Genomic DNA, 13,356 nt, shown 5'->3' with positions numbered 1-13,356 from the left:
TCGTTTTTCGATTATTCGGCGGCCGCCCAAGGCATCGCTTGAGACGCTGGTCGGCCGCTTACGCCCATATTTCCCCTGTTGGCTCCTCGTGTTTTTCTCAATGATATCGAATTAAATCCTAAGATTTAAGCGCATAATTAAATTATCGCGATTATTTCCCCTTCGCATTTATATTTATTCCGGACTTAGGATAAAATTATTCATCCTTCGAAATATTCCGGGATTATTTAAATAATTCATCACGATCGATTATCGGCCCATAACTTAATTATTTCCCCACCTTATATCTCCAATTTAATTTAGAAACCCCAAATAAAATAAAAGAGAGCCCAAAACATCCAATTTTAATTATTGAGGCCCGCTTTCTTTTTAAAAAAACAAAAGGTCCAATATACTCCCACATTCCTCACGTCTCTCTCTTTCTCTCCCCCTATCTTTCTATTTCTCTCTCTCGACGAATTGCAGACATTCTAAATCAGTCGTCGCCGGGTGTCCGCTCCTCTGTCCGCTCCTTTGTCGAACAATTCCAACCATCTTTTCAATTGCATCGGGTCCAAGTATTCTTCTCTCGCCAACTTCGTCCAAGTAGAGCGGCGATCTACACTTCCTTCCGTATAATGCCTCGTACGGCGCCATGTTTATCGTTTCCTGAAAATTGTTGTTGTAGGCGAACTCAATCTGTGGTAGTGCTGCCTCCCAACTTCCTCCTCGGTCAAGTACCACGGCTCTCAACATATCCTCAAGAGTTTGTATCATTCTTTCGGACTGTCCATCGGTTTGAGGGTGAAACGTTGTGCTGAAGTTCAATTTGGTTCCAAGCTCTTTCTGTAGACTCATCCAAAATCTTGAGGTGAATTTTGGGTCACGATCGGACGTGATAGTCACTGGGACTCCATGCAATCAGACTATCTCATTTACGTAAATTTGAGGTAGCTTGTTGGACCCATAGCTTATGAGAATCGGTATGAAGTGCGCACTCTTGGTAAGTCAGTCTATAATTACACAAATGGCGGTGTTCTCTCTCAGAGTCCCTGGCAATCCCTTCATGAAATCTATGGCGATGTGCTCCCATTTCCACTCAGGAATCTTTAGTGGTTGTAACTTTCCATACGATCGATGATGTAGAGCCTTCACTTGCTGGAAGACTAAACATCTCTCAACAAATGGTCGGTTTTGGGTGGGCTGGTACCTCTTGTTTTCATATTGGGTCCTATTCCCATCCCACTTTCCCTTCTCTCGAGAATAATGTGGTGGAGGCAGTGCCAGTGTAGTGTTTCACATCGCCCTCTCCTTGGGCATAGTTTCCTCAACATCTAGTGCGAGGGCCAACGCTTCCGCGTATGTAAGTCTCCCACGATTAGCTAATGACATCTTAATCTCATGTCTTAGACCCTCACGGAACTTATCGGTCAGCTTCTCGTCGGTGTCAACTTGTTCAGGTGCATACCGAGTCATATCGCAGAGTGCGCGGTCATATTCAGTCACCGACATACGCCCTTGGGTTAAGTTGTAAAACTCAGCCGCCTTTGCCTTTCAGTAGCTCTTTGGTACGTACTTGTTATATATCGCCTCCTTAAAGTTCTCCCAAGTCATTCTACCCACTTGATCTCGTGGCGTGGTCTTCATCTTGGTATCCCACCAGAAGTCAGCTGACCCAGTCAATTGGTAGGTCACACAAGTCATTCGTTCCGCATCGTTGCACATCAGAATCATGAAAATACGCTCCAATGTGCTTATCCAACTCTCAGCCTTTTCCGGCTCTCCCATTCCATCGAAGACGGGTGGTTTTTGTTTCAAGAACATCTTCACAATTTCTCGGTCTACTAGAGGCAGAGGAGGTGGTGATGATGGTGCTTTCACGTGTTTCTCCTTTCGATTGTTTCCCATTTTAGTTGATTCAATTTCGCCACTTGTTGGACGATTTCCTCTCGTCGACGACCTTCGTTCGTATATCTTAATCTATCAGGGTGCTCGTATTTTCATTCCAATACTATCGTACAATGATGCTCTTATACGACGATCTTAAATACTCCGACTCACAAATTTATGTTGTTATCTGTATATCCCTTGATCAACCACTTACATAAATTCTGAGCCGCAAAACATGATCATTTGGTGTACACGGCTTCTCTCAGCTTTCTATTTCTCAAGACCTAATATCTAGGTATAGCATAACGTTTGATTCTTCGGCCGCTAGCTGCACTAAGCATAGATGCAAAAATATTCGACTCATCGTGTTGTTGGTGTATCATCTTTTTGTATGTGTCTCTTGAAACTTATTCCTAATATGTGCTTGCAGAGATCGAGCCATTGTCTTTCTTGAGAGACTTGTATCAAGAATTTAGAAATCTATTTAACAATATTACTTGGATCAGAACGGGTTTCAACATGAGGATCACTATTGAAATTGCCCTTGATTAGAATGGCTCTGAAAATGACTCAAGAGGAACAAGAATGAGTCACTGCTTTCATTCAAAGGAAACAGTGATGCATCACTTGCAAATTGCAGGCCAATCAAAAGTTTTAAATGCACGAAAAGAATATCATCGTCAAGGAGCTTCATAGAAAGAAATTTATGAGAATCCAAGTAAGTACTGGTAATTAAATTCATCCATTCTAGCTACAAAGGTGGCACTCTGTCATTTCCCGAAGATAATAGAAGCGTTCTCGAAAACTCTAGATTCTAAGTCAAGATTCTTGGTGTCGTTACAACAATTAATTGTCCTTGAAGGTCACATCTTCATATTGTTTTTGGCATGCCCTAGCGGTCATTCTCATTAAAACATGATAATAACCCTCCCGGCCTTAACGTGTCATAAGTGTCTTCATATTTGTAATGCGTCGTCGCATTAACATGTTATGCATGATTGCATTCACTTTATTTGATTGCAGGCATTGTAAGGATACATCACCTAACATTTCTTCTTGTCTTGATCTCGTTAGAAACTTCCTTTCGTTTTGTTCTTATCATCCATGGAAAACAATAGGCAATTATAATAATCCATCTAGTTCGAAGTTTATGTTTTCGTTTGTCCCATCACTTAGGAAAGTGATATTGCAGTTATCAATTTACAACTATGTTCGAGCACGTTCAGCCTAGCATACTTCTTAGGCACTCTATGTTTTTCAGACATAGTTCATAGTCTCATACTTCAATATATATTCGATTGTTGCTTAATTCGAGCTTCATATGGATTCTACGTTTGCAACAAAGTTCAAAATTCCACATTTCAATTTCATAATGATTCTATACGATACCTCGTACTTCATCAATCATGAATTATCATCACATAAAACGTCATTCATATATTGCGCAGTCGAACATGTTTATCCATATAAACCATTTGGCATTCCATAGCATTTCTTCCAGCGTATATTAAAATAGTAACTCAGTCAATCCATCGTCCACAAAATTACAACTATGCACTCATCATGCTTTGCATTCACAGTTTCGTAATCATGCAATTTCGACCACATGGGCATAAAAAAAATTAATTGCCGCTCAAGTAATCAACCTGTATGTCCTTCAAGTTAAATTCGCAGTTCAAACATGTAATAACAAGTCTCCGCCTCAAGCATGCGATTCATATTCACACTTCAATATCCATCACATTCAACACCTTCAGTCACATACTCCCATAGTGTCTCACGTCTCATATGATCAAACATTTTCCAAAAGCTATAGCTTTTACTTAATTTTCCAATAGGCCCAAAATTTCCATTTTCACAAGGAACCATTTTTCCATCGAAATTCAAAAATTTCAGTAATTCATTTCAAAAGTCGCCAAAATATTCTTACCTCTTCTTTCGTGATTGGGCGTGACGAGTTGTGGTATTGAGCCTTCGACGTTTAACACTTTAGTCTATCGATACAAGGGTAGACTACAACTCAAAGAGACTCTTGAGTCCAGAGCGGAAAGAACGGAGGCTCTGATACCAAATTGTCACGATCGCCCTTTAGGGTTAATAAATACGGCGATCATGATTAAAAGAACTTAATAAATAGACGAAGGAAACTAGGGTTTCAATAGAGAGTTTGACCAATAATTAATATTTAATAAAAAAAGGGCCAAGAGGTTGACATTATCCAAATAATTAGGTTCAAAGCTAAATGAATGATGAGTAAAAACAATGTCTCAGCGGAAGCGTTCAAGAGAAAGAGTGACGTTACGTGTGGAGACACAACGACACTCGTAGTTGACAACTAACCAAAACATGCTTCAATTTTAAATTGCTCAACACCACCAATTGCTCGTCGTCGCTCAACCTGTACATAGGGAAAACACATGCAGGGCTGAGTACTATAAAAATACTCAGTGGGCTCGTGCCGAAAACAGTTGATAAAAGTTATGTCATCCATACCACAGTGAACTCGAGTTTTAACTTGAGAAAATAATCGAGTTCACAAAAATATTATCATAGACTGGCCAGTCAAAACAATCTCCCCACTTTCTCAACAATCCATCATTCACAACATTTCCATAGTGCGACGAAAGTGTGGCAACACTATTCGCCCACGAGACCGGCCGACTAGCAAGGACAGCTCACGATCCCACCTGTGTACACTAGTCTGATATGGTTTGCGGCCCTACTCAGACCCGAATTCATTTAACATAGCCCTATAGCCTAATGGAACGAACTCACAAACTAGGCATTAGACAACAATCTCATCATCAAGCAAACATGACATGACATAACAGTTTAAACCACCCTTATTACACCATAATCATACTTTTGAAAACGTTAAAGAGTTTCAGTAAAAGAAAGCCCACCTCGACTGCTTAATTCACAAGCACTTTTTTCTCCTTGGTATCACGTTTCACTTGCGATGATTCACCTTTATCATTTCGATAATACATAAATCAACACACTTTTCAAATAAATGAATAAAATGCATGCATCCTAAGTAAAGTCTTTTATCTCGTTTGTCTCGTTTTTCGATTATTCGTCGGCTGCCCAAGGCGTCGCTTGAGACGCTGGTCGGCCGCTTACGCCCATATTTCCCCCGTTGGCTCCTCGTATTTTTTCTCAATGATATCGAATTAAATCCTAAGATTTAAGCGCATAATTAAATCATCGCTATTATTTCCCCTTCACATTTATATTTATTCCGGACTTAGGATAAAATTATTCATCCTTCGAAATATTCCGGGATTAATTAAATAATTCGTCACGATCAATTATCGGCCTTAAACTTTATTATTTCCCCACCTTATATCTCCAATTTAATTAAGAAGCCTCAAATAAAATAAAAGAGAGCCCAAAACATCCAATTTTAATTATTGAGGCCCGCTTTCTTTTTTAAAAAAAACAAACGGCCCAATATACTCCCACATTCCTCACGCCTCTCTCTTTCTCTCTCCCTATCTCTCTATTTCTCTCTCTCGACGAATTGTAGACATTCTAAATCTGTCGTCGTCGGGTGTCCGCCCCTCTATCACGACGCAACATATGTACCTAGCAGCCATCACAGTCGCTGTTATCGCTGTTTCGAGCAGCTATCGCCGCTACCCTCACTGGTTCGACTCGCTGTTCAGCCGCTGCTGTCCGTTGGACGCCGCCACTGAGCTGTCACCGCCACCGTGTCTGTTGTGCGACAAAATTCGCTGCAGCGCCGCCGCTACTGTGCACTCCCTTCATTCGGAAATCGCCGCTACTCGCTGCCTCTCGCAGCTGCAATAGCAGGTCGACATCGCCGCCGGTTCGCGCAGCTGTCCGAACTTGCCCTGAACAGCTCCGAAACGACACCGCGCAGCCCCGAAACCAACCCAAACCACCCCGCAAGATGAGTTCTCTTTACCAAGTTATGTTCTTTCGCATTTTCGATTAATTACAACAGGTGTTTGATCGGCGATGTTCGAATAGTTGAGTTATCGTTAGGAGTTATGTGTGGAGTGATGCATGATGGTATGCTATGAACAAAATGGTATAAGCTCATGACTTGCAATTGGGAAAGGAAGTTTATACCATCTGCCGAAAGTTGAATTGTGATGATACTAGCGTTCGAAGAACAAAGAGGTTCCTCCGGATGGTGATTTCTGTCAACAGTAGTGAGAAATCTCCAAAATGAATTGATGAAATGGATTACCTTGAATTGAAGTTGAGAAGAATGGGTCTTGGTTTTCTTGCTGCAGATAACGATTAGAAGGAAGAATGAATTTGTGAAGTGTTTAGTATAGAGGGAGTGTGGTTAAAAAGATATGGGAGAGATTTATGGGAGAGAGGGGAACGGTTTAGTCGTGGGTTGAGGGGAGGAAGAATTCGAATTCTTCTTATTTTATTTTTTTAAAAAATATTTTTGATTAATTTTGATTTATTTGGTATTTATTTGCAGATCACGGAGTAGGAAAAATTTCTGCAGAATCTTTAATGAAATTTGAATTTAATGAAATTTTAATTAATGCAGCTTGGTGACCAAGTCAACAGGTCCAAATTTATTAGATTAGTTTAATTCACGGTCCTTTGTATTTTATTTAAATTGTGCAGTCCACAATTTATTTGTCACGTACTGAATTTTTATATTATTTATTCAATTTATTCGATCCAACTTGCGAATTGAGTCCAATATAAATTCCTCACGGAAAGGAATTATTTTAATTCGCGTAGTATTTTATTTCATCAATTTCTAATCCAACAACGATTCCACCCAACAATTAATTCACGGACTTCACAACATTAATAATATTAAATGCAAGTACTTTAGTGTTCAAAAATTAGGTTTAGAAAAATAGGGCGTTACAACAAATGTGACATTTTAAACCAAACATTTTCACTTCAATATTTACACATTGAAAAATGTGATTTCTTAGCTAAAACATATTCCATAATACTATATTGATGAATGTCTTTCAAATTTTCATGAACGGGTAAACATTTTCTAGTTTGAAATGGGACTTCAGAAAAAATGTGGTCAATAAATGTGCTAAAGAATAGATGGCACATTCATGTGAAAATAAACTTTTCACCTCCATTACTTAAGTACGGTGATTAGCTTTGAAATGACAATATTTTGGAAACGGCCCACCATGATGATATAGAAGAAGACTATAAAGCTTGATTTGTTTAATAGATTATACACCTCTGGGTGAAATTGCAAACCGATCACTGGATAACTCTGTGCCTGCACTGCTAACAGAAATTGATTAAACTATTACTGATCAGAAATGAAGCTAAGATGTCAAGAAAAAACACAATCTGGAGTGGAGGTATCACGAGGTGTACTCTTATCTTTACTAGTTGCTAACATATTGAAGAAGCTAGACAATTTCTTGTTATTTTTGAATTTGTCGGGTGATATCCCGAACTGTAATTGAAATGGCTATACAAACAAAAAGAGATGCTCACTGGTTCAAAACCATCTCAGACACACTAGATTTCACTATACAATCAACTCTCATGAAGTAACCATTCATGGAAATGAAAAAATATCAGCAACAAGTGCAAGCCTGAGTTAATTAGAAGATTGTCTCAGTAATAACTGATTTCAAGCCACAAATTTAAGATGAAGCTACTAGCACACATTTTGATAACATAAGTTCTATATCTAGCTAATAAATACTTGGTTTGACTCTTCTATTTCCTCTGATTCTTCACTATACATAATATTGCATTCAGAGAATATGCCATTTTTTTTAAAAAAAAAAAAAGGAAAGGGAGGGAGAAAGATGAGAAGAAGATTACAAGGCATAGGTGCTGGCCATTTAAGATTTTGCACATGTAATTGGTTAAAACAAGCCAACTTCATGTATCATCACAACAACAGACTAAAAGGGGCCTACCGAATGATTTTGCATCACTAGATCTTCTGTCCTGAGCTTCTCTATCAAATCCTCAGAAAACATGTGAATGATCCTCGATTAGTTATGCTGATGTACATGTGTTTGCAAACTATGATGCAGACGAGGAGTTTCAAAGTCAACAATTACCTCTTAATATGAGCAATTGGGAAACTGATTTTTATTAGATGACAAATCAATCTGTGTGGAGGTATATTGAATATTGATGTAGTTTACCAATCATTTACAATCTTGAAACCAAGATCAGGTTTTTACAATGTGATTCACTTATAGACTCATTTAAGCAACATACACTTCAATATACATTTATTTTATAAAATCATCGAAGCACCGTACCCTTCAACTATTATTGCAAACTCTCAATATTTACTCAGAGTTGGAAGTACTGCTGCAAAATTTGATTAGCATGAGGCATAGAGTTCAACATTGTAAGTATACTAGTATTTGAACCACATCTCGTTAGAACCTGTCATATTTCTCAAACCATCACCAATTCTTCCAATATACTAAGGCATTAGAAAGAAATGATTCAAACAAACTGAAAAATTATTTCATGTTCTGTGTTTACCCATCAAATACAGTTCCACTAGAGTCTATGTTCTCCAATTGCAATGTCGAAGGATGCTTTTCTGCATCAAATCTCTCGATTTTCATTGAATGCTCCTGTAGTGAAAATTGAAACTCGAAACACATTAACACATGGAAGCTAAGCTAATTAAAGTAGTGAACGGTTGAGAAGTCTAGAAGATAAGGCACAGCTAAAATAAGCTCAGCTAGAGCCACTGCATCTTTATAACAAAATAAGCCCATGAGCCCTAAAGGAGCCACAGAAAAGTAGGATCTGCAAAATTATTTAATTGAAAATAAAAAATTATGCATCAACATTTTTTTACATTATAATTACCAAAGGAAATGCCAGGGATTTGAGTATCACCCCCTTTGTTCCTTCGTTCATAATTGAGTCATATCAGAAAGTTTTCTTATAGTTAATAACTTTCTTATAGTTGAGTCATATATATGTTAATAATTTACTCACTTTTTTTCTTTCATACACTTCATTCTCTATTTTATTTTATTCACTTTTTCACTTTAATCTCTCTGTTACTTTATATCTACTTTATTCTTAACACACTAAATATTCATTTCTTAAAAGAAGTAGCTCAACTATAAAGGAAGAGAGTGAGTACAATTTTACCATAAATCTCACTTATGAGAGCAAGATATATTTTTCATATACGTGGCAGCTTCAATAAATGTTTATATGTTACCTCATTCACAATCGCGATAAGCAGTTGAAACCCTAAGCAGATAGCAAGCAGGGGGACATGGTGTCCATCATCATCATTCGTTCTCAAGATTTCCTGTGCAAGACAGATGAAAAACAACGCATGTTTTTTCTCCTTTTCCAGAAAATTCATGGAAAGGAGACCAATATTAAACAAGTTACCTTATAAATTTTTTTAACAGCGTCAATATAAGGAGGTCTATTGGCCACGCCTCCTGTGAAGATCACTCCATTAACCAAACTCAGTTTCTGTGGCATAAATACAAAGTCATTTAGGGGCTTCTTGGTATGATGAAATGGAATAAGGAGGGAATAGAATGGAGATGAGAATGGAATGAAGGTGAGAATGGAATGAAGGTGAGAATGGAATGACATTCTTGTGCTTGGTAAGCACAAGGAATGCAAAAAAGAATGGAATTGTTATTCCTTGATTGATTCCATTACTATGTTTGATAACTACAAATTAATATAGAAATGGAATGGAATGAAATATGAATAATTAATATGTTGATTCTACCAAAAAAAATATGAATATACACGCACTACACACATTTCACACACTACACACACTTCACACACTACACACAGTTCCACACAATACACACACTTCACGCACTACACACATTACAAACACTACACACATTTCACACACTACACACATTTCACACACCACACATTTTGTGTGTGAAGTGTGTGTAGTGTGTGAAGTGTGAAGTGCGTGTAGTGTGTGAAGTGCATGTAGTGTGTGAAATGCGTGTAGTGTGTGTAGCGTGTGAAGTGTGTGAATGCATGTAGTGTGTGTAGTGTGTGAAATGCATGTAGTGTGTGAAGTGTGTGAAGTGTGTGTAGTGTGTGAAGTGTGTGTAGTGTGTGAACTGTGTGAAATGTGTGTAGTGTGTGAAATGTGTGTGGTGTGTGAAGTGTGTGTGAAATGTGTGTAGTGTTTGAAGTGTGTGTGTGGATTTTTCAATTATTAAAAATTTTAAAATTTTAATTTTATTATAAAATTGTAATGATATTAAATTTAAATATAATATAAAATAATATTTATATAATTTTGTTAAAATTTAAAATAAGAAGAAAGGAAAATGGAATGGAATGGAATAGTAATTCCTTAGCTAAATGGATTGAATGTGTATTCCTATGTGGAATTGGAATGGTGATTCCTAACAAAAATATTTACCAAGCGAAGAAATGGAATAGAGGTAGGAATGTCATTCCATTCCACCCTACCAAGAAAGGCCTTAGTTCCATGTTCATGTTGCTCATATAAATGTAAAACTCAGAGTATTAATTTTGTGAGTAAAATCATCTTTGTTATTTTGTGCTTACTCTTTTCAGGGCACCCGCAACGCTGTGCCGCCCCCATTCCTATGCCGTTCCGGCGGAACGGTTCCGCGGCGGCACGCGTTGCAGCATGCGTTCCGTCGCCATTCCGTGCCGCCCCCGTTCCTATGCCGTGCCGCGTTCCGTTCCGTTCCGGAGGAACGCGGAACGAAACGTTCCGCCACGCGCCTAGGTAATGTGACCGTTTTTTTATGGATTTAAAAACGTTCCTCCCATTCGACGCGTGAAGCCCACTCGCTGCCCCGCGAGTGGGCTTCGTCCCGGTGACGCAATAATTCAATTTTTTTTTAAAATACGAATTTAATAAAAAAAATTTTTTTTTTGCAACGGTAATGTGACCGTTTTTTTATATCCGTTTTATATTTTTTTTTATTTTTTATTTATTTATTTACTCTATAAATACTCCTATTTCATACTCATTTCAATCACAAACACACATCTATTCCTCTCTATTTCAACCCCAATTTTCATCTCAAATCAACTCTCGTTTCCTTCTCCCAAATTTAATCAAACTAATGGATCCTTTTGAACAAATGCGTCAAATATTGCAACAATCACTTGAAGAAGATCGACGACGGGAGGCCGAAGAAGCCGCGCCGCCCCAACGACGCTCCCGTACGTACATCCATCGTAACCGGGAGGAAGCCGCTGCAAGGTTAGTACGCGACTACTTCTGCGATAACCCGGTTTGGGGAGATACATACTTCCGTCGCCGTTTCCGCATGGGAAACCTTTATTTCTCCACATCGCGAATACTTTGGCAGCCCGGGAAGAGTTCTTCCAGGAAGGGTACGACGCGGTCGGCCGTCCCAGCCACACGACGCTGCAGAAATGTACTGCAGCAATCCGCCAGCTTGCCACTGGACAAACGGCCGACATGTTCGACGAATACCTCCACATCGGAGACAGCACTGGGCGAATGTGCTTGCTCAAATTCTGGATGGTAAAGCGCCGGCCATCAACTTCGTCGCCAACAACCGGCTTTATAAAATGGGGTACTATCTCGCCGATGGCATCTACCCGAAGTGGCCTACCTTCGTGAAGACGTGCAGTGGGTCTGCGAACCCAAAGCAGGCTCTTTTTGAGCAGAAGCAGGAGGCTGCTCGCAAGGATGTGGAGAGGGCGTTCGGGGTTCTCCAAGCGCGCTTCAACATCATCAAAGCCCCGGCTCGTACGTGGTTCATGGAAAACATGGTCGACATCATGTATACGTGCATAATCTTGCACAACATGATTGTCCAAGACGAAGGACCCGAGACGGGAAATTAGTTCGACGATGAATCCCTCGGAAGCTCAACCGCAAGTAGTCCGCCTCGAAGTGGAGCGCTTCCATCTATACAAGAACGGTTATCTATTCGTGCAAGGACACGCGACTCTAGTGCCCACACCCAACTCCAACATGATCTAATTGAGCACATTTGGGCAAATTTTGGCGGATGAAATTATTAAAATTGTGTACTTTTATTTTTTTAGGATTTTAATTGTGTGCTTTTTATTTTTTAAGTTTAAGTTGTAATTTTTTTTAATGTTGTGTGTTTTTTAATAAAGTGTGTTTGTTTTTTAAAGTGTGTTTATTTAAATTGAATTGGGTTGGAAATAAAAAAAATTGAAATTGAATGAATAGTAATTTAAGGAACGGTTAAGGAACGGAGGGTTGCAGGTTCCGTTCCTTAGTTAAGGAATGGAGTAAAAAAGTACAGTGGGGCCCTCAAATAGTGGTTTAAGGAACGGTATAGGAACAGCGTTGTGGATGGCCTCAGATCCTCCCAATGTTGATTAAAGATGAGAGGGATGACTCTAGCACCCGAGATTGAACAAATTTGGAATACGAGGTCGCACTGTATGAAGAATTTTGAGATTTCACGTGCCTTGGATGAGTGAGGATTCCTATGAGTATTCGTTTGAGTTTGAGATTCTCGAGTTGTGTGCTTACTTTTTTCTGTTGTGGTCGAATTTTGGAAATGCAAATGCTTTATTAGCATGCCTTTGCAGACAAAATAACCCAACTACACGCGCTCCAAACCATCTCCTTCAATCAAACTGGCGCGTCCACTATATTCACTATATTCTTTATGTGTACCAATTGACTAAATTCCGACGACTAAATCAGCATATTCAAATCGATATCATAGTACGATGACCCCTTCCTTGTACGATACAGGATTTTATGCAACTTTTGTTTTGTGTGTTAAGTGGAGAGAGTAAAGTAAGAGATATGGAATAAAATAGAGATGAAAGTGTTTCCATGTTAAATAATATGTCATCTTCATTGGTTGGACAAACTAAAAAAGAAAGTGGGTCATCTTCAATAGGACGGATGGAGTATCATTTTTTTTATTGTTTTAAACAAAGAATTGTAAATTTAGTTTCTATATGTTTTCGTTTATACACTTGCGGTCTCCTCCATCTACTTCAAATATATTACTCCTTCGGTCTCACAATAGGAGTCACATTTGGTATGAGCGCGAGAGTTAATAATGCAAAGAATGGTGGGTTGAAAAAGTTAGTAGAATACGAGGCCCACTTTTTCATATTGGTTAATAATAAAATGTGAGTGAAGTGAGTTAGTGCAATGTGGGACCTACTTACCATTTTTGGTAAAAATGAATTGTGATTCTTATTATGAGACCGATAGAAATTAAAAAATGTGACTCTAACAAGGCGGATTTCCCATGATCGAAGTATTACATATTTTTTTGATAAAAAAATGTCATTCCATGAAATATTATTTTCTCTATTTCCCTCAAACTGCGAAATGCATACACTGGTCGAGAAATGGTGATCCAACAAGGCGGATTTCCCATGCTCGAAGTGCTTTGCATCAATGAAATGTGAAATCTTAGAAAGATACGAGTTAATGATGATGCAATGTCGAGTATCAGGAACTGCAAATCAATAGTTGTCCACATCTGGGGACACTCTTGGAAC

General features: G+C 38.6%; 1 protein-coding gene across 2 annotated transcripts; it reads right to left on the bottom strand.

The window, feature by feature from the left end:
* Positions 1-6,939: 6,939 nt before the first annotated feature.
* On the bottom strand, positions 6,940-9,492 carry LOC121778749 (gamma-glutamyl hydrolase 1-like). Of its 2 annotated transcripts, none has more exons than XM_042176152.1 (4): positions 9,244-9,492; positions 9,065-9,157; positions 8,365-8,459; positions 6,940-7,125 (listed from the first exon to the last, which is right to left on the bottom strand). In XM_042176152.1, the coding sequence occupies exons 1-4, from the start codon at positions 9,454-9,456 to the stop codon at positions 7,071-7,073; spliced, it is 456 nt and encodes a 151-aa protein (XP_042032086.1). In that variant the 5' UTR covers positions 9,457-9,492; the 3' UTR covers positions 6,940-7,070. The 2 variants fall into 2 exon arrangements, with proteins under 2 accessions (XP_042032086.1, XP_042032087.1); XM_042176153.1 differs by having other exon boundaries at positions 6,940-7,120.
* Between the last annotated feature and the right edge of the window lie 3,864 nt (positions 9,493-13,356).

Source organism: Salvia splendens, chromosome 19 (genome assembly GCF_004379255.2).
Source record: "Salvia splendens isolate huo1 chromosome 19, SspV2, whole genome shotgun sequence".
NCBI lineage: Eukaryota > Viridiplantae > Streptophyta > Magnoliopsida > Lamiales > Lamiaceae > Salvia > Salvia splendens.
The sequence above is the reverse complement of the archived record's forward strand: the minus strand, read 5'-3'. Positions and strand labels throughout refer to the sequence as shown.

Excerpts from the sequence above, each read along its gene's own strand:
- LOC121778749 (XM_042176152.1), bottom strand. The coding sequence starts at position 9,456 with ATGTCATTCCATTCTCACCTTCATTCCATTCTCACCTTCATTCCATTC. Across the intron at positions 8,460-9,064 it reads TTATCGCGATTGTGAATGAG|GAGCATTCAATGAAAATCGA; the intron begins GTAACATATAAA and ends TTTTCACTACAG. Across the intron at positions 7,126-8,364 it reads AGTGGAACTGTATTTGATGG|TGCAGGCACAGAGTTATCCA; the intron begins GTAAACACAGAA and ends TTCTGTTAGCAG.